Here is a 22,659-nt window from a genome sequence, read left to right on the forward strand (position 1 = left end):
AGCATCACGAAGTTCAGGCTCCCGCACAGACCCTCGAGCAACCGCTGGGTGACCCAGGAGACCCCCCCCCCCCCTCCAAAACAGGCGCATGCGGGACTGCAGCCGCAGGAGAGACTTCGGAGGAAGAGACAAGGAAGCGGTCCGAGAGTCCTACACAAGTCCCAGGCAGGTCCGAACCTGGGAGGGAACCAGATGGGACTTCCTCCAGTTCACCAAGAACCCGGCGAGCTGAGAAAGAACCAAATCCCTGGCCAGCAGACAAGACGACCGCCTGGGAGCCCAAACCAGCCAGTCGTCGAGGTAGGCCAACACCCGAACACCTAAAAGAAACAGACGGGCCACCACGACCTGTGTGAGACATGTGAACACACGAGGTGCCAGGTTCAACCTGAACGGGAGACAATGAAAGCGACAACCTTGACACCCCACAACAAAACCGAGCTAGTCCCAGAAGCCTGGATGAATCGGGACATGCCAATAGGCGTCCCGGAGGTCCAGGGACACCAAGTGCTCGGCTCCAACAGGACAATCCCGAACCTGGGACAGCGTAGTCATCCGAAAGGAGGGGCAATGATCCCAGGGGTTCAGACCGGACAAGTCCAGAATGAACCGCAGGTCCACGCAGTCCCGTTTCGGGACCGGAAACAGACTAGAAACCTATCTGAGGGACGTCGTCGTTTCGACCATGCCCAAGCGAACCCACTCAAAGACGACCATGACAGCGCAGGGGAAGAGGCCTGCCCCGCCAGCCTCGAACCCCACTGGCTACCCAACGCAACCAGAGGCCGCACGAAACGACCCAAAACGCCCACAAATCGTGGGACCAGGCGTGAGCGAACTGCGCAAGCCTCCCCCCATTGTCCTGTCAATGGGGCGAACATGAAAGGGCCAGCACCCCTTACGAGACCCAGAACCTCGCACAGAGCGAACACCGCGCTGACCACACGAAGGAGGGTCCGAAGAAGGAGCCGAATCCGTATCCGACACCAGTGGCCTACCACGACGAGAGGAATCCCGGGCCCTGGCATGACCCCTCCGGGAAGGATCCCCCCGGGACCCCCGGAGAACCAGCAAATCCGACATAGGACGGCTAGAAGCCGAAGCAGCCTGAATATATTGCGCAACGGCTGAAGCCTTAACCCTTAACATGCTCGGGGTCTAATATCCTGCCATCCGCACAGGCGCATGTCATTTTGAAAAAAAAAAAAATTTTTTTTTTTTGCTAATCTGTTAAGTTCTGTTCACTGATCACGGGAAAAATAAAAAAAAAATTCTATTGTACTTACTTTTGTTGCAATAGAGCCGAGAAGCACAGTGATGACGTCACAATCTGCATGTTCACTCATGCAGTACACGCCCGGAAGGTGTTGCGCACGGTCCTCAAACAGCCAGAGTTGCCACAAATATATTTTCGCGCTATTTATTTACAATGTCTAAGCGCATTTTATCTAATTTTTTTTCACTAATTGTGTTTCAAATACTGTTTGAACATATTTTGTATCAATAATTGTTGCATATTTGAGTATACACAGGCGCACACAAATGTTTTCAATTACGGCAATATAATATGTCATTACAGTCTATTATATTGTATGTTCTGCTTATATTTGTATATATTTACACACACGCACACGCTATCTGCTTATATGTTTACATATTTACATATTTACACACTCGCACACGCTATACACACTTTGAAGCACACTTAGAAGATTTCTAGACTGTGGTAGTCATTGAAGCAGTCGACAGCACATAATGGGATACCACACGTTTCACACCATGTTTGCACAAGCTTCCGTTTCTTGTCTCTACGTGTCGTTGTTTTATACACCAAGCAATCATGTTGGGCTATTGCACGCTTCACACCAGGTGGCAAATACTTGAGTCTGTGTGCTAGGAAGCCTTCAGTGTGAGCGAGGTGTGGAGTACCAGCATGCTGCAACAGTGGGTTTATGATGGGCCGCTGAATACCTGGGACATCTTTTGCAAACTTTCCTAATAACTGTATTGCAGCATCAAATACAAAGTCACGGAAAGTGGGCTTACGTCCAGTTCTCACAAGGTACATGTTGAAACAGTTCAGCATGCTCATGTCCACAAGATGGAAGAACACTTTTTTCGTCCACCTACATGTCTTCCGCACACATTCTGCAGTGCCAATCATCATGTCTGATTTATCAATCAACCGCATGTTGATATTATAGTCTAAAACACAGTCTGGCTTATATAGTGGTGCGTTTGTTTTATGGCTCACTTTCCCACTGTTCACCATTGTTCCATCATGAATTGTTGTCAACAAGTTCACCTCTCTTTTGTCTTTCCACCGAACTGACAGAATGTTATCACTTTTCCTTCTCTGACACTCACCAACTGCAATGTCATTGTCAAACACAGGCATTTCCCTTCGTTGTGGCTTTACTGTACCAACCAATCCAGTTCTATTTTCTAGCAAGAACCAAGCTAGCAAGGGACTTGTATAGTAATTATCTGTGTATAAAATGTGTCCCCTTGTTCATCCACGGAGCCATGATGGTCTTCACTACACTCCCCGAGAATCCATGTTCGTCGTTACCGGGAATGTCTACATCACTAGCCGAGTACAGAATCATGTGTAACACGTATCCTGTCTCACAATCACAAAGAACAAAAAATTTCAGGCCAAATCGGTTTCGTTTTGAGGGAATGTACTGTTTGAATGGAACACGTCCCTTGAAAAGTATGAGAGATTCATCAACCACCAGCTTCTGTGCTGGTACGTAAAAATCTCTGAATTTTCCAATAACATCATTCATGTAGTGCCTCACTCGCCACAGTCTATCATCAGGTGTTCGGTCCTGAACACTTCCAAAATGTAGACACCTGAGGAGTATCTGAAACCTGTCTCGTGACATATATTTCCCGAATAAAGGTGTTGGTATTGTCTTGTCCTTGCTCCAATAGTCATTTATTGCATGTTTGTGACAGTGCTTCATCAACAAACAGAGTGCCAAAAACACATACATTTCCGCCACTGTGGTATTTTTCCAACGCTGCAGTCGTGAAAATTCTGTGATTTCCCTCTCAATCAGGTAAGCAGCATGCAGGTTCGTTTGGTGTACAATGTATTCCATGAGTGGTTTCATCATAGAACTGCTGTAAAATATTCCATCTCAGCCATGTCCTCACCTTGATTAGGGAAAAGGTTTGTAATCCCTACATCTTTATCGTCAAAGTGAGGAATATTAGGAATAAAATCGTCACCATCACTCCACTCAAGTATACCAGGCGTCCTGCGAGATGCAGAGGAAAGACGGCGAGGAAGCGATGCATACCGGCGACCAGGAGCTGAATACCGTCTGCGAGAAGCACTGGCGGCTACGTGCACGTGAGGTGGGTGCACGTGAGGTGGGTGCACGTGAGGTGGGTGCACGTGAACACGAGGGTCTTGGTCCCTCATGTGGTGCCATGCGGTGGCGCTTGGCCGGGCGAGATGCTGCTGACGCGACAATTTCTCGCCTAGTTACACCACTGGTACCAGCCACAGGCTCAATAAAACTTTGATCTGAGTCACTAAACCCAGAAAAGGAGTCACCTCCCTCTGACTCGTCACCCTCAAACAGAAAATATCCACAGGAACTGTGAGGTCGTGGTAGAATTGGGGTAGAAACTGGGCGAGGAGGCATCGGTGAGCGTATAGGCCTCGCCATGGCATGGCGGTCATTCTCACTTTCACTGCTGCTGCTGCTATCACCCGACAACTGTGTATAATCCTCATCGTTGTCTGAATCGTCAAACACACTTTCTTCACCTTCAGAGAATAATTCGTGGGCCTATTTGCTCTGGGGTGAGGGACTGAGTGGTGCGTGCCCGTGAGGCGTTTGACCGTGCGCTCGCCATGGTGACTCTCGCTAAACTGAGGCCTCTCATGCCTTGGATCGTGAGCGGGAATTTTTTTCAAAATGGCCGCTGTTTACTAGAGCCCCTGGGCAGCGTATGGGACCCCCAGCTACACCGCGGGCCATTCAAATCGTGCGCGGTACCCATACACTTCATATGAAGTGAAGCGCAGTTGACTGGTAAAACGATTTACACTTCATATGAAGTGATGCGCACTTTAAGGGTTAAACAAGAGAGGACAAAAAGGGCGAAGACATTCTAAGAGCCAAGGCCCAAGCAGATTCCACAGAGGAGGCAAGCACTGCCTGCCGACACACGAGCATAAAACAGTGCAACTGCATCCCGCAAGATTGGCACGAAAAGCTTCAGCAAGGCAGCCGACGAGCGAGCTGCCAAGGCCAAGGCGCCAGAACCAGAAATGGCCCCAAGCGCCAATTAACGGGATTCGCCAATAGAAGGTCGCAAAATTGTCTCCTTTGGCCTAAAGTCAGTGGTACGAAGGTATACACAGTTGGTGTTTACGGCCTAGTAACCTGGTGACATCAAGAAACGCCTGAGATGACGTGAGCAATGATGGAAGACGAGATTCACCTGTTATGCAAACAAGCAACCCGCCTCTACGACCCTCTGACACCACTCCTGTTACGAGACACCGTTGGCATATCCAGTCCTGCTCTGCTGTGGTCATCTACGCCGTCAAGTTTAACATCAAGACTGCCGTGTGAACTGTGATTGATATGAAGGCATGTGGACTGTCGGGAGCAAGATCAATGGCCGAAGTAACAGTATTCTACAGCTGTCACTTGGCACTCCGCTCTACTACACTCTGTCGTCATTCAAGACTACCGGATGGGAGTACAAGAGGACCAGGTATTGATGTCTACACATGGGAAGAAGCAAGATCGACACCGTCATCGTCAGCGACTACATTCAACATCCATCAGCATCGTTTTTTTTTCTCGATTACTCAATATGAACAATTGATACAAACAGACAAAGTTGGCTCTGAACATCTGTATAAAGAATATCTGGACACTTTTGTTTAAATGTTGAAACACAGATTTAGAATCACGATACTTTATAAATGTTGAAAGACAGATTTAAAATAATTCTTCTGGTATAATGATATATGGAAATTTCACTCTATAAATTGGTCAGTACTCAAAATCGAAGCCCCTGTGTAATTGTTTAAGCCCAGAACAAACGGTTATGGAAAATTATGTTGTGTGCTACTTTTTCAGAATGTTTGAACACAGGAGAGGCGGACCAATATAAACATTGACACTTCTAGTGAGTGATGACACTTGGCTGTACAGTCAGCTGAAACCTGTGATATAGTATTGGATTTCTTTTTATATTTTTAGATACATGTAATAAACATTAGGTGTGTTCCTTAGCATGTCAAGGTTGACATTGATGAGGGAGTAGATAGTACACGGATGTGAACTTGATAGTTCAGTAGTACGCTCCCAGATGACTGAAAGTTCAGTCTGAAGATATAGCTTTCATGTTTATGTTTGAGCACGGTGTGGCCGGCTCTAGAGGACACATGGACTTGGCTAGTGAAGAGCCAAGAGAGTTTAATAGCTAGTCTTTGATGGTAGAGTAGGGACATGTTATTTAGCTATGTCAGTAAGGATAGGATGTATGTTTCCTGATGTTGGAGGATTGCTGTCAGTTGACAGCTGGGAAATTTAGGAATTTGACCATGTTTATTATGATGATGTTGGACACTAATAATTGTCAAATTTTCTTAGTTAGGTTAGCTTTTGTTTGTGGCATGAGTTGAATTGTGGATTTGGATACTAAACCTCGTTATTTTTAACAAATTAACAAGGTTTACTAAGTGCTTGTGCGGGGGGGTTGTAACAAACTAGGCTTGTTGTAAGAATTATCCAGAAGGTTCCAGAAGTCGTGTAGGGACCTGACCTCACAATGCGCATTCCTCTGGGGATTAGCAAGTCTGAGTCACAAAATGGCTGACATCTTTGTTCATAGTTTCGTATAATGAACCATTCTATAGTATTCACTTATTTAGAGAAATTAGCCTTTATTCATCTTGCATTCAAATTGTATTGTATAATATTCCAGGTTATAGTATCAAGAGTATTCTAATTATTAGGAGACTTGAGTTAAGTCACCATCAGTGACGTCACGAAGCCAGGACTAGGCAGTAGCGCGGAAGTGACCTCAGCGACCTGGCGGTCACAGGTCAGAGTTTCCATATTCAGTAATTTCTCAAAGGTCAAATAGCCATTTGGTGATCGGGAATAGCTCTTCCTTAAGATGCTTGTGTAATTTAACCTCGGTATAATTCAACCAATCTGGATCATTCAGTGCAAACAGAGGTTAATTGTTAAATTTAAGCCTTGCTAGTAACTGGGTAAAACTTAGACTATGCGGAAGGATACAATGCTCTAGTCTGGGGAAGACCAGACGAGGAGAGATCAGTGTGGTTTGAATAGCAGCTCGGGCAGGTGGCCTCCGATCATCGGGCCCCCCAAGACCAGCTCCAAAATCTGAGCTGGTCAACATAGAGGTATAGTGCTATGAGTTCTGATAGGGATAGTCAATTCATTGCCGATCTGGTCAATTAGGGAGTGTTCAAGTAGGAAGTGCCAACTATTTAGATTTTGCTTAATTTGGAATAAATTAATTAGTTAACAATCTGCATTTTCATTATTTCCATGTGTATGTTATATTTATGTGGACTTGTCCTTGTCACGTGGTCCCCACGTGGCCGAGTTGAATTGGGCGCCGATTCTAACACCAAATCGGAAGTCATCTTTACCATTGATTGTGAATTAATTCCACACTTAAGATCCAAGGTTATAAGTTACTAGTGGGGATCAAGCCCCAAGGTCGTTGATTAGCATGATCGATCGAGACCTCGATCATTGCTCAGTGTTACTGGTCTGGTGGTGGCGGCAGAGGCGACTCTAGGGTTTTGCTCAAAGCCTATGTCACGTCATACGGGTTGTAGAATCTTAAGTCGGTAAATCATCTTGGGACCACGTGGCGTGGAGTCGGCTTTAGTAAAAGTTTGGAGTCCCGGGGTATAGAGAACAAAAGTAAGAATACGGGTAGAAGAGGGAGAGTAAAGGCAGGAAAGATCTTTCAAGAACACTCCCCCCCCCCCTGTGTTACAGGAGCTCCAAAAACCCTTGGACCAAATCTTGGAAGATGCATCAGATAAGGTTTGCATACTTCCTCTAGTGCTCATAGGGGTCAAAACATGCAGTTGATGCAATTCCATCACCCAATGAATCACTTAGGAAACACAAGCATTGGCACAGGTTAACAGTATAAGGATTAAAAAACAAGCAAGTTTAACAGACCCTGAGGACTGAAGAGTTTTATGCAAGGCAGGAACCAGCCAAAGAATGGTGTACAGATGGATAAACCATCTCTAAATAAGAATGGGATCAAAGTAGAAAGCAGGAGACTAATTCTTGGCAAAAAACAAAGGAAGAGCCTACAATCATAAACCTGTTACTGTAAGCATGTATCAAACTCAGTCACTGCCATGGAAAATGCAGCCAGAAATGCGAAAGGAGACAAGAACTGTGGATTAGACACTGAAGTCCAGAAGTGCATCGAGCTGCTGGGCAGGCTCCAAGGGTAAAACTAGCACAATGACTGTACTATTAAAACTACTGGTGCTGTCCTGTCTTGAATACTAAATACTCACTCTCCCCTTCATAGCAAGAGAGATTGCCAAAATAAGAGGGAATACAGAGAACATGTAATACATACAATAACCACGATAAAGCACCTAAATTATTGGGATAGTCTCAAAGCTTTCTAAATGTACCCCTTAGAAAGAAGACCAGAGAAATATCAAATAACATATGTAAAATACTGGAGGGCCAGGTCTCAAATCTATATTTTAAATTAATATATTGGAGTGAACAATATGAAAGGAAATACAGAATAGAACCAGTGAAGATCAGGGGTGCCATAAGTACACTCAATCAAAGAATACTATGAACATCAGAGGTCCACAGTTGTTCAACATCCATCCTCCCAGTGAGCATAAGAAATATTGCCAGAACAAACATGGATGTCTTTAAGAGAAAACTGGATAATTTTCAAGAAATGCCAGAACAACCAGGTCAGAGATTGAAAATAAGCCGAACGTGAGGAAATCTGACCTGTTCTGAGGATCAAACCAAAGCCCACAAAAAAAATGGGCTCTAGGAGTGCCAACCAATAGGAAGACACGTTCAGTATTAGCTGACTCTTGACAAAAGTCTAGGCCAAAGCAGTACAAGGAGAGCCACAAAAAAAAAAAAAAAAAAAAAAAAAAAAAAAAAAAAAGAGCCAGGTGAAGAGACCGGACGCTCTGACGATAATGCCATGCCACCTCCCATTGGCTGGATAAAAATACTCCGATAATTGGGGCACCAGCAGATCCACCACCTACAGTACCCTTGATTTAGAAAGAGATCCCCCTGAAAACTTCAGATGCAAAGATCAGCGAGAAAAAAGTCCCAAGTTCTCTCATTGATCAACATTAATCAACCAAGTGAAGTGTAGATTGGGGCATTAGACAAGGCTGTAACAAAGCCTCAGCCTAGAGACAAACTCCCAAAAGGATTCTCTAAAGTTGTGGCCTGATTCAAAGAGTCAGAACACATTGAAGGTTACTGAATAATCAGTGCCAGGGATTATAATGCTGGCATAATCATTCCAAAGTCTGGAACAAAATCTATGTTCTATGAAGGATAACACTAGTATTGTAGATCTTTTGGTTCGTATTAACTCTCACACATTCTGACAACACTAAAAGTGTGACCCCAAATTTAGTTATAGTCCAACAAATAACTTTGAAAACATAAAATGATTGCAAACATTTTTCAAATCATTGAGCAGCCTGGGGAACCCAGAATGTTTGCAGTCGAGAACACACGGAAAGGGCGAGCTACCAAAGTGTTAAAAGTAAATATAGTTTGTGTGTTCAGATGTTATGAAATGCTAAACATGTTGCATTTTTCAAACAAAAAGAGGAAAACAGTACAATAAATATTGCCAAAATGGGTGCAGCTCAGCCAAAGACAGATGTAACTGATTTTGGGAAAGATGGATGGTCTGGTCCTAATTTGTCCATTTGAGCAAAAATACATAGTACTGAATTGTGTATAAATATGTGAATGTTTAAGTTAATCTCTCCTTCCCTCAAAATATGAATTAATAGAAATCCACAATTTATGAACATCCAGAAGCGGAACAGAATGCCATCAAGCAGTTCAGATTATTTTGAGGTTACATTGTGAGTACAGTATAAGTACAGTAAAGAAAAACAGTCAAATTAAAATTTACGTTTGAAATTACTAAATACCAATTTACTATACCTGAACTTGTTTGTGCAACTACACTGTCAGCCACGTTATAGTAGTTATGGTATATCCCAAGTGTATAACAAGAATTATGTATATAAACTATATAACAAGAAATAGGCATTTTTTGCTAAATAGCATCTTTGCTAAAGAGATGCAAACTCTCAGACCAGGGATTAGAAGTTGTTCCAAGTTGATCCATTTATGGGGGTGTGGATTCCTATCCATAAACACCATGAAACAGGAAAATTATCTTCATTGGGCCAGATATTTATGAACCAGTTTGCTATTTTAAAACAAGCTAGTAAGGACCGTTATGCTCATGAAACTTGTCAAATAAAGAATCTCAATTTTGTTTTCACCTTCACGTTTTATGATTGGATTCATTTATTATAAATAATTATCTAGCCATAATGGGGTCACTGGCACTGGATAAAACAAAGTATTCAAAATCTCTAATTTGATTCTATAATAGAAGTGACCGACTTAAGAGATGATTCCTGTTGCACTGCAAGACCAAAGAACTTGTCACATAGCCACAGGGTGGGAGTATTCAAGCATTTGACAGAAGCCCATTTGACTGCCCTTTGGGTCGTCAATAATAATTTCAACTCCACTATGGTAAAGTGGTTGGGATATAAGAGAAATTACTTGACCATCATTCAATAAGTATGCATTAGAGGCAAACATTTGTGAGGAAACACTGCGGAATATAAAAATATTCAAGTAATTTGTATGCTTGTTTCTGAGCAGAAGTGGATTTATTTATTCAAAATTTGACTGGCAAGGTTTCTTAAATATGCAAGTGGATTATATTATTTAAGTTATTTTTATAACACCCCCTTTTGTATCATAAACACAATATAATAATACTTTAGCAGCAAACAGATTTACCCATAACCACAATTATTATTACGTAGATATACAGTATGTTCACAGGCCTGCTTCATAAGAGAAGCAGGCTAAGGTAAGGAACAAGTCACAATGTGCACCTGAAGCATTACCATCACACTGTCAATTAGTTAACTCGTTTTTTAGTTAACTAAGTAGTTGTAAGTAACTAAGTAGTTAACTAAGTTTTTACCAGATACAAAGCCCCGTTGTAAGCAGGGTGCTGAAAGGAATAATGTATATAATCATTGGACAAGAGGAGATAAAGTGTTAATCATGAAAATATAGGTTTAGGAAATTAAGAAAGTTACCAATTACATGCACTAACAGATCTTGTTTGTACATTTTAAGTACTGAAAGAGTTTTATATAGTTTTAAAACTTCAGAGCAGTTAGACTTCAACATATGAATCGACAACTTCACAGAATACAAATTAAGATGCTATGGAGCTGAAAAATGTTCTGAAGCAATTAAAAATAGTATTCTAAAGTATTTACAGTATTAGTGCAAGACAAACCATTTAGAGTAGAGTTGAAACCAATGTGAAAAGTTTGAAAGAAATAAACATCAAATTTGGCATAATAACTGTTGCTACCTTTCAGCAAAGAGAGTTGAACATTAAACTTAAAAAAAAAAAAAAAAAAAAAAAAAAAAAAAAAAAAAAAAAAAAAAAAAAAGCTTTCTAGAACCTTACCTGTGAGCAGGAACTTTACACAATGCTATATACTTGGGCTTCTTTTTCCCAGGCGTGTATTATGAAGATGAAGTGGGTCAGAGCAGCCAACCTTAAATAATTACTGGGGACATCTTCGAGCTTCTCACTAACTACACATACCCCCAAAAGTAAACACAGTTTAAAACATAACAAGCGACTGAGAGCCCTTACTCACCGGGGTAATCTGGTAAACTACATTACTCGGAGCATGTGCAGACGGAAAAAACTGCATAGGTGCCGTCATTACAGAAGGATAATTCTGAAAAAGAAAATTATATATATATATATATATATATACACACACATTACATAAATTACACATACGCGCGCATGCGCGCACACACACACACACACACACAACACAAACACACACACAAACACACACACACACACACACACACACACACACACACACACACACACACACACACACACACACACACACACTAGAAAGAACCTTTTCAGTGTCAGTACAGTAGTTAATAAATGGAATGCATTACAAAGTGATGTGTTGGAGGCCGACTCCATACTCAGTTTCAAGTGTAGATTAGATAAGAGCTCAATAAGCTCAAGAACCTGTTCACCAACTAAGAACACAAAACTAGGGACGCGTTTGTATCCCCCAAACGAAAATTAGCAAACTATCATGATGTCATCACGTCACTGCACCATTGACTGCGCAAACCTCCCCATTCCCAGGGAGGGGGAAGGGAAAGCCCCAGACCCACCCGCCGGCGACCCAACCTACAGTTCTTAGGCTGGATGTCAAAAAACGCGAAAAACACCGCTGATCGGGAGGGATGCCGAGGAGCCACTGGGACTTGCCCAGAAAATGGCGTTTCATTACATTCAACGCTGGTTTTCTAGGGGAAGTCCCGTCGGGTCCCAGGAGCTAACTACCTAAAGATAAGGAAAAATAGGGACTTACCCAGGAAGCGTTTTGTCCTCACTCCTCAACACGAAGTCGAGACAACTGGTTGCAACCACCTACCAAAACCAACGCAGGCCCTGCCTGGTCCCGGAATATTCACCAGGTAGAGAGCAGCCAGGACCCTGTTCGACCTTTAAAATACCTCCCGCCCAAATGTCAACCCAAGACATGTTGCCAAAGACGGCAGCCACAGTAACAAACTTACACGACGTCGTGGGGACGGGGATGAATCGCAGGCTAGCTAGACTTAATAACCCTGCGGACAACCAAAGACCTGAGGCCGGGAACAGGGAAGAAAGGAAATCGGGTCAACCCAAAGCGCATCCCCGGCCACCGAAGCCGTGACGCACAAATAACGGCAGAGAATCGCAACCGGACACAACACATGATGCATCCCCAGCCTGACCAACCAAGCCTCAACAACCCAAGGCCCCCTCCAAAATGTAGCCGTTTCATTCTTCGCCAGAAAAGAAGGAGAAGGCTGCAACAAAATGAAACTATCACCAGAACCGAAGGAGGAGAAATCCCTGCGCCGGAGGAGAGCATGAAGCTCCCAGACCCAAACTCCAAAAGGCCAATGCCAACAGGAAAAGAGCTTTAGAAAAACAATCGAGAATAAAATGGGCCACAACAAACCAAGGCGAAGAGAGAAATGAGAGCAGCCGGTTCAAAGACCAGGACGACTCAGGAGGCGCATGAGCAGGTTGTAGGTGAACGGGACAGAAGTAACATCAACACCAAAAGCAAGCTGAAGCTGTTCCGCCAGCACTGAACGATATGAGGCGACAGTATTCGGCATAAGATGACGGTCCTGGAACAACCAAGAGAGAAAGGACAGAACAACTCTATCAGAGACTGAAGAATACCTACGCAGTGATAGGAAGAACCGGAAGGACCGCCAGGAAACTTCATACTGTCGCCGAGACGAAGCACGCAGGTGGGTAACCAACAACGAAACCACCTGCACACCATACAAGTGATGATAAACCCGAGTCAAAAACTCCAGACGTGAAGACTCAATGAAAAGACCAAACCAGCCTCGTACCGGGCTGGATCAACCCACTGAACAAAAGGCGGGGCCGAGGGAAGACCCTCGGGTTTGGACACCGAACAAGCAGCACCTGAAACCAAGGCTGGGCTGGCCACCAAGGAGCCAGGAGGACAACTCTTCCCTGGTAGGTCTCCAAGCGAGCTAGGACCTGGAGCAACAGCTGAACCGGGGAAAAGATGTACAGGTAACCCCACCTCGTCCAGTCCTGCCTGAAGGCGTTAAACTTTATGGCCTTGCTGTTGGGGAAGGGCGCCACGTATACCGAGAGACGCCTCGACCACGCCGACACTAAGAGATCCATGTCCGGAGTCCCGAAAGTCTGGCACAGCCAACGAAGAAAGTCGGCATCGACCGTCCATTCCGTGGAAAGGGGAAGGAAACAAAACAGGCCATATGCCAGGACGTTTGACACCCCCCGAATGTGAACTACCAGGAGAGCCAAACCCCAAGAACTCAGCAGACGAGTCACCTGAAGCGACCAGCCCCAAAGAGCCAAGGACAGTATCGAACCCACTCGGTTCAGGCAATGAACCATCAGGAAGCAGTCCAAATGGAGCCGGATCGTCGATCCGCGAGCGACTCGAACCCTCCGGAGCGACATCCACACTGCAGCAAACTCCCTGACTGTGCTGTGAGCCCAACGGTAGGACGGATCCCACCGCCCCTGGCCGGCCTGGTGAGCACTGGTCACAAAGCCCCAGCCAAGAGACGACGCGTCCGTGAACACATCGAGCAAGGGCTCGGGTAGGCGCCAAGGCACTGAACCCCGAAAAACCCGAAAAGGAAGCCAGCGACGCAGCAACCGATGCAAAGCCCTTGTAGGCCAAACCCAATGGTCGCGCGAGAGGCATAAGGGACGTCCCTGAAGGAACCAGAACAGCCGATGAAGCCACACCCGCCCCGGCAGGTAGACCATCATGGCAAAGTTCAGGCTCCTACACAAACTCTTGAGCAGCCGCAACGTTACCCAAGAACCCCTCAGAAACAGATGAAGGCGAGACTGCAGGCAAAGCAGAGCCGCTGGAGGCAGAGACAAGGAAGCAGTGCGAGCGTCCCATACCAGACCCAGTCAAAACCGAACCTAAAAGGGAAACAGATGGGACTTCCTCCAGTTCACCAAGAACCCCAACCTGGCGAGCTGGGAAAGAACCAAATTCCTGGCGAGCAGACACGCGGACTAGCTGGGAGCCCAAACCAGCCAGTAATCAAGGTAGGCCAGAACCCGAACACCTAACAGACGCAGGCGGGGACACCACGACCTGAGTAAGGCGTGTGAAAATGCGAGGCACCAGATTCAACCTGAAGGGAAGACAACGAAAGCGGTAACCTTGAAGCCCCACAACAAAACCAAGCCAGTCCCTGAACTTTGGATGAACTGGGACCTCAAGGACGCGTCAATATGCGTCCTTGAGGTCTAGGGACACCATCCAAGTGCCCGGCTCCAACAGAAGATGGACCTGGGAGTGTGTGGTCATCCGGAAGGAGGGGCAATAAACCCACGGGTTCAGACGGGACAAGTCCAAAATGAACTGGAGGTCCGCACAATCCCATTTTGGGACCGGAAACAGGCAGGAAACCCACCCGAGGGACGTTGTCGTTTCAAACACGCCCATGTGAATCCACTCCGAGATGACCCAACAGAGTGCAGAAGAAGAGGCCTGACCCGCCACCCCGAACCCCCCAAGGGAGGAGGAGCCACCCAACGCCACCACAGGCCACACGAAACGACCCGAAAAGCCCACGAATCGTGGGACTAGACGCGAGCAAAGCTAGGGAGCCGCGCCCCTCCTATCGCCCCGTCAAATCGCGAAAGGGACCTAAGTTTCGAAAGGTACAAGTTTCCATTCAAATCGTCCGATAAAGTTTTTTTTTTTTTTTTTTTAAAAACTAATTATTAAATATTTTTATTATGTTATTGTGACAGCTGAGAGTCGTAGACATGATTTCAGTTGACACTTGTGTTTGATGCTAATTTTTGACCATTTTGGATTTTTTTTTTTTTAAATTTTGACAATTCAATATTTTTTTCTCCCTTCCTATTTATGCTACGATGCTGAGACTTGGACCAGATGAAACTCTTTTCATATACAACTAGTCAAAAAAGTTTGATTGAAATCGAATCAGTTTTCATTTATTGCACATTTTATCATTATGCCCCCTTAAATAGGGGAGAACGAAGCAGAAGCAAAAAAAAACACACATTACCAATAGCATGAACATCTTTTAACAAAAATTCTTAAAAAAAAAAGTACTGTGAATTAAGAATACAAGGAACATGAAGTCACAATATCTATATAACCCTGGCCCAGCATTAGCTTAGAACAGGATGCTCCTGCCTCTCATCATTGCAGGACCAATGACGGTATTAGACCCCATGAAAAATAAGCCAAATGGCAATGTCATTGTAACATGGCAATGTAATAAAAATTCACAATGTAACTTTGTAAAAGCTTCCAACATATGTGGCCATGCTGTTATTGCACGTAAAAATGAACATACAGGAAATAACTGGCAAAATAGGAAGATGGAACTTTAATTTACTAACTAATAGAACCCAAAGGGTAACAGCTAACAGTGAAATCTGGATCATCTATTGTGAAAAGCTTAGCCCCCTAGGTTATTGTACTTGCTCCAGTACTCTCTCATTCTCCTGTTGGACATAATTAAGGATATAAACTACAGTACTGCATTTTCGATTGTAGAGGACATGAACCTTTATGAGTAGAAACCATTGAGGATACTGCAAACCTCCAAAATGATTCAAACTAGATCTTTAAATGGGCCACAAAATATAACATGAAGTACAATGAAGAAAATTTCCAGCTTCTGCACCATGGAAAAATATGAGAAATCAAAACAGGAACCACTTCTAAAATTTTGTCAAATCACACACTAAAAGAAAAGCAATGTAAAACACCTAGGAGTAATTTTTCTGAAGACCCTTAGTTTGAATAACACAATATAGTAGCTGTCACAATTGCAAGAAAAATTACAGACTGGATAACAAGAGCCTTTGAAACAAGAGATGGTCAACTAATGATCGAAATTTTTAAGTGCTCTCCAGGGTGGAATATTGTTCACACTAACACCCCCAGAGCCGGAGAAGTTACTATCATGGAAAATGTGAATAACTATTCAATAAAACTTCCTTATTATTTGAACCACTAAAAATCTCAGAACCTGTACTCTTTTAGAGTGCAGGTGAGAGATACATAATAATTTACACTTGGAAAATATCAGGACTGGTTACAAATCTGCACACACAATAAATAACTCCTTATGAAACCAGGAGGCATGGCAGAATGTAGAAATTGCAAGATCAGTAAATTTTTTGCCAATACTTTACTACCTTCCTTGTATGAGGGGGCAATATCGGAAATTTTTAGGGAGCGAGATGTCACCCGAGCACAGGCTATTTCTCCATATTATATGGTGTACAAGCCAATGGTATTTTGCACTTCTTTACCCAATAAGTGACATTCCTTTAAGCATAAGAGTTCATTAAAATCTCCTTGGGGTCTCATTTTCATTGCAACCATTGCATGACTAACCACGTATTCATATTTTTCTTCTAATATTTTGCTATTTCTTTATCATCATCAATGGTATGTACCACCTCCACTAGGCAAGGGGGCTTAAACATACATTAGTTTTTTTTTGTTCTTTACATATGCTTTGCATAGTCTGAATAATTCATATCTTAGATTTATTAATGATTTCTTCAAATTCGCCAGTTTAGGTTTGGTAATGTTATTGTTTACATTCGTCTTTAGCGTTAAGGACAGTGTTATGTCCACACCCACATACGTCTGTTTACTCTTTGTCAGGTACTCCCTTACCCAGCCTGGTACCTTTTTATTGGTGACAGTATCAAAAGCCTTTTGGCAGTCTAAAATTATGTAAGCCACTTCTTTCTCTTAACTTAATGACCAAAGATTTATCACATTTATCAGTAATATTGGTTTACAATTTGGAACAGTTCTGTCACTATTCTCAATATTGGCACACGTTAAAAGTCTTCCAAGATTTCCAGTACATTATTGTCTTGTGCTGTATCACAGGCTCTAGAATAAGGGTTACATAAAATCCATTCTGCCTCTTTCAGCAGCCATAGTGATATCTGGTATGATGCTACTAATTAGTTATATTATTATTAGTATAATTATTATAATAATAATTGTTGAATTTAATAATTATCACTCTTCCTTCTGCTTGGTCTTGAAGGAAGTCGACCTCGGGTAAAAGAGGGCTGTGACGATCTGTCTGGAACCCATAGGAGCAGGATCGGGACGTCTACCTCCCAGGGGTCGTGCGGCCCCAGGCTCTGCTTCAGGAGGCTGGAGTCATTCATACGTTTCATGGGGCGGTTCTTCTCCGCCCCCGACCATGGCTGTCTCCGGGTTTCAAGTCCCTGTGCATTTTTTCCACTAACTTCGAGGTCAACTCTGGAGCTCACAGTTCCTGCGACGGCGTTGGAATCAACCTACCCTGGCTTTGTGCTACTGCCTTACTGATGTCCAATTATGTTAAGTGCTTATTAATCTTCTCTTCAGTTACTAAAATAGTGTTCATTGTAGTTTCTGACTACTGTAACCTACAAGGTCTTTACTTAGGCTTGATTTTAAAAGCCTCCTAGAAACACATGTCAATTTGTTTGTAGATTTGTCGCTTTCTATCAGAACATTCCAATCTCCATCTTGCGATCACATTGTTGTTTACTAACGTCTTCTCCTTATTCAACTATGTATGTTGTCCTGTGTGTCTAATAAGTACTGTGATGGTCTCGCTTATTATATCCTAAGTATCCACTTATTATATGTCAAAGTGAAGTACATATCACCTTCTATTAAAGAGGTATAGGCTGCTTTAAAAATAAATTGCATAAAAAATTAATAAACTGTGTCTATACTTCTAGTTCACCAAGTTTACTCGTTTCTGGCCCTCCATAGTACCCAACCATTTGCTTCTGTACTCTGCTGCCTGTACTTTATCCAGGCCTGGTCGAGGACCAGGCCGCGGGGACGCTAAGCCCCGAAAGCACCTCAAGGTAAACTCAAGGTAGGCCCATTAATTTTTGTCCTGCACAGAAATATAACCTACAGCTATTCAGAACACAGCTGTTCAAGGTAAAGGATCTAGATCTTACTCTGTTGATTATAGTATTACTCTTGGTTTGGTCTGTTAGGAAATTAAAGGTTTTCCTCATCTTACCAGCCATTTCTTGTGTGCACATTGTGTGCTGTTACCCTATGGTCACATGTGGTGTAAAGATTAGCAAGTGGATGGTGGTGTGACTGGTTGAGTGTAGGTATGAGGGTGCACTCCTGTTCATTCTACTAAGTTGAACTGTAATGAACTACTATACACTTAAATACAGACCGCTCCTGTGCCAGGTAAGTTACGGGCTCACCATAGCCCGTGCTACTTGGAACTTGTTCCGAGTAGCTCAATCTATGACAACAAAAACTTAAATACAAACATTTATCTATAAAACTATAGTACTGATAGTGGTAGGAGCTGTCTCATAAAAACTAAATAACCAACACAATTGACTTACTTGCATATGTTGCGAATGTGAAATGACTTGCCGTGGTTGACCACTGGAGTGCAAGTGAGGAGGGGGGTTGGGTCCTCCAGGATGAGGGAAGAACTGACCCTGTAAAAAAAGTACATCAAAATTAATTTGATAAACATGAGCGACATACCTAGAATTCTTTTTTGTCATTGTATATCAAGGAAGATATTAAAAGGTCTAACCAGAACATCCAATACAAATTTATTATTAAATAATACAAACTCTTCCCCCATTCATTATAAATATTACAATATGCATGGAAGATCCTGTATCCATCTTATTTAAGGACCTTTGATTTAGCATTCCACTGGATTCAACAGCCAGCTTTGAGACCAGTATTTGGGATACTGTACTCATTTACCAAATCAACATCCAGTAAATCCAGATTATGGGTGCTACTCAATTTACTGAACTTATAACTTGGTAAACAAGCAGGCTTTATTGGATTTGTTGTAGGCACCTTGGCCCTTGTGTTACAGAGTTCAGCCCTGTATTCCCTTTTTCCTGCATTTTAGAGTCATAATTCCCCATCTGTAAATAACTTGAAGTTTTATTTGCTTTAATGACACTCGAGAGGAAGCATGATGCAAACAGAAGAAATACCGATTTAACATACAGCCATTTAACATACCCACTTCTGAAGCTTGTCAGGATTTTCTTGCCACCCTCACCCCTAAAGTTTTCTTCATTAACTTTGAATCGGGTAATTACACTTAGGTAACTACACAAGTGTAGTTACAGGATGAGAGCTACGCTCGTGGTGTCCCGTCTTCCCAGCACACTTTGTCATATAATGCTTTGAAACTACTGACGGTTTTGGCCTCCACCACCTTCTCTCTCAACTTCGTTCCAACCATCTACCACTGTTTGCGAAAGTGAATTTTCTTATAATGTTTATAATATTATTATATTATTATTATTATTATAATAATAATAATAATATTTTCTTTATAATGTATAACGTGCAAACATCAACGTGCACGAGCTCACTCTCTAAGGTCATTTACTTTGATGAGAAAGAGCAATGCTCCTATGACAAAGCTCAGTGAAACACCACTTTCCATTCCTCTCCAGTCTCAATCCTTTCTGACTATGACTCATTTTTCCACCCATCAGGTGCTCTTCTCAGGTCTTTCCCAATTTTTTAATTTTTTTTTCTGTGCACTATGGGAGTAAATGTTCCTTTCAAAAACTATAACTTAAAGGTATCTAAATTTTTTTATTCACTTTTCTGTATTCACAATTATATTTTCTAGATGTTAGGATACTCTTATTTTAATAAGAGTGCCAGTCTGAGGGATTTGGATAAAACATTTTAACAAAGCAATTAAGGATTAAGTTCATAAAGTAAGTAACTATCTTTAAATATATTCTCAGACAGTACAGTGGTCTACATCATCATCTCACTACTGAGGGTCCCAGGCTCAATCCCTGCAGAAGTAGAACACTAGTGTATAGGGAACATTTACTTTCACCTGATGCCTTTGTTCATCTAGCAGTAAACAGGTACATAAAAAGACGTTAAGCAACTGTCATGGGTTGTGCAACCTGGAGAGGTCAGTAGTTGGTCTAGGGGAACCTTGGTAAGCCCAAGTATAGGCTTCTGTCACCAACAGCACTGAAATTATACACGGTATATACTAACTGTTTGCTGAAGAATATAGATTAACCTTTAAATGGCTCAAATTACTATCTGCAATTACTTCTTATGCTCCAATTGCCATGTGATTTTTTTAAATTATTCTATGAACTACTGTTTTTACTTTGCACCATAATGTAGTACTTAAAATAGCCAAGTCTTTAAATGGCTAAAAGTTATCAGTAAAAAGCAGATGATTGATGAAGATTAAACCACCCAAGAGGTGGCATGGGCATGAGTAGCCCTTTAAGTACAGAGCAAGCCATCTAACCTGAGCATTTGGTTGTGGTCCCTGGGGCTGGTTCTGAGAGCTGGAAGAGTACATCATGCCGTGTGCTGAGGCCACTGGTAAACTCCCTCCTGCAACAATAACCTAAACATTAGTGGTGTAACACATTATGATATAATACAATTATATATACCCTATGTATGTGTTTTGTGTGTGTGTGTGTTTTGTGCGCATTTTGTGTGTTTTGTGTGCGTGTTTTGTGTGTGTGTTTTGTGTGTGTTTTGTGTGTGTGTTTTGTGTGTGTGTTTTGTGTGTGTGTTTTGTGTGTGTTTTGTGTGTGTTTTTTGTGTGTGTGTTTTGTGTGTGTGTTTTGTGTGTGTGTTTTGTGCGCATTTTGTGTATTTTTTGTGTGTGTTTTTTGTATGTTTTTTTTGTTTGTTTTTTTGTGTTTTTTTTGTGTGTGTGTTTTGTGTGCTTTTTTTTGTGTGTGCTTTTTTTTGTGTGCTTTTTTTTGTGTGTGTTTTTTTTGTGTGTGTTTTTTTGTGTGTTTTTTTTGTGTGTTTTTTTTGTGTGTGTGTTTTGTGTGTGTGTGTACTCACCTAATTGTACTCGCCTAATTGTGCTTGCGGGGGTTGAGCTTTGGCTCTTTGGTCCCGCCTCTTAACTGTCAATCAACTGGTGTACAGATTCCTGAGCCTATTGGGCTCTATCATATCTACATTTGAAACTATGTATGGAGTCAGCCTCCACCACATCACTGCCTAATGCATTCCACCTGTTAACTACTCTGACACTGAAAAACCAATTGTGTGTGTGTAATTACCTAAGTGTAATTACCTAAGTGTAGTTACAGGATGAGAGCTACGCTCGTGGTGTCCCGTCTTCCCAGCACTCTTTGTCATATAACGCTTTGAAACTACTGACTGTCTTGGCCTCCACCACCACCTCACTTAACTTGTTCCAACCGTCTACCACTCTATTTGCGAAGGTGAATTTTCTTATATTTCTTCGGCATCTGTGTTTAGCTAGTTTAAATCTATGACCTCTTGTTCTTGAAGTGCCAGGTCTCGGGAAATCTTCCCTGTCGATTTTATAAATTCCTGTTACTATTTTGTATGTAGTGATCATATCACCTCTTTTTCTTCTGTCTTCTAGTTTTGGCATATTTAATGCCTCTAACCTCTCCTCGTAGCTCTTGCCCTTCAGTTCTGGGAGCCATTTAGTAGCGTGTCTTTGCACCTTTTCCAGTTTGTTGATGTGCTTCTTAAGATATGGGCACCACACAACCGCTGCATATTCTAGCTTTGGCAGGGCACCTAGGGAAGGTGATCTCTAGATACAAGCAGCACCCAGTACTCTTGTAATTACCTAAGTGTAGTTACAGGATGAGAGCTATGCTCGTGGTGTCCCGTCTTCCCAGCACTCTTTGTCATATAATGCTTTGAAATTACTGACGGTTTTGGCCTCCACCACCACCTCACTTAACTTGTTCCAACCATCTACCACTATTTACAAAAGTGAATTTTCGTATATTTCTCCGGCAGCTTTGTTTCGTTAGTTTAAATCTATGACCTCTTGTTCTTGAAGTTCCGGTTCTCGGGAATTCTTCCCTACTAATTTTATCGATTCCTGTTACTATTTTGAACATGGTGATCATACTGCCTCTTTTTCTTCTATCTTCTAGTTTTTGCATATTTAATGCCTCTAACCTCTCCTCGTAGCTCTTGTCCTTCAGTTCTGGGAGCCACTTAGTGCCATGTCGTTGCACCTTTTCCAGTTTGTTGATGTGCTTCTTAAGATATGGGCACCATACAACCGCTGCATATTCTAGCTTTGGTCTAATAAAAGTCGTGAACAATTTTAGTATTTCTCCATCCATGTATTTAAAAGTAATTCTGAGGTTAGAAAGTGTAGCATAGGCTCCTCGCACATGTTCTTAATGTGGCCTCAGGTGACGGTTTTCTATCTAGAACCACCCCTAGATCCCTTTCTTTATCAGAATTCTTTAAAGATTTCTCACATAATATATAGGTTGTGTGGGGTCTATGTTCTCCAATTCCACATTCCATAACATGGCATTTATTCACATTAAATTCCATTTGCCAAGTGTTGCTCCATATACTTATTTTTTTTATCCAGGTCTTCTTGAAGAGCATGACAATATTCTAGGTTTCTTATCTTCCCAATTATCTTAGCATCATCAGCAAACGTGTTCATGTAATTCTGTATTCCCACTGGTAGATCGTTTATGTAGACAATGAACATTACCGGTGCAAGAACTGAACCCTGTGGTACTCCACTCTTAACATTCCTCCAATCCAATACCTTGCCTCTGATTACGGCCCTCATTTTTCTGTCAGTTAGGAAATTTTTCATCCATGTTAGTAGCTTACCTGTCACTCCTCCAATATGT

At 42.5% G+C, this 22,659-nt stretch overlaps 1 protein-coding gene across 10 annotated transcripts in view; it reads right to left on the reverse strand.

The window, feature by feature from the left end:
- The window catches only part of LOC123757993 (eukaryotic translation initiation factor 4 gamma 1), a 189,598-nt gene that overhangs the window by 145,392 nt on the left and 21,547 nt on the right, over positions 1-22,659 (reverse strand). For all 10 annotated transcript variants that reach the window (XM_045742085.2, XM_045742083.2, XM_045742081.2 and 7 more), the window contains exons 4-6: positions 20,289-20,377; positions 18,361-18,459; positions 10,997-11,080 (exon numbers count right to left, since the gene is read on the reverse strand). In XM_045742085.2, the coding sequence (XP_045598041.2) occupies positions 10,997-11,080; positions 18,361-18,459; positions 20,289-20,377 (272 nt within the window). The remainder of the gene's footprint in view (positions 1-10,996; positions 11,081-18,360; positions 18,460-20,288; positions 20,378-22,659) is intronic.

Source organism: Procambarus clarkii, chromosome 40, assembly GCF_040958095.1.
Source record: "Procambarus clarkii isolate CNS0578487 chromosome 40, FALCON_Pclarkii_2.0, whole genome shotgun sequence".
Taxonomy (NCBI): Eukaryota; Metazoa; Arthropoda; class Malacostraca; order Decapoda; family Cambaridae; genus Procambarus; species Procambarus clarkii.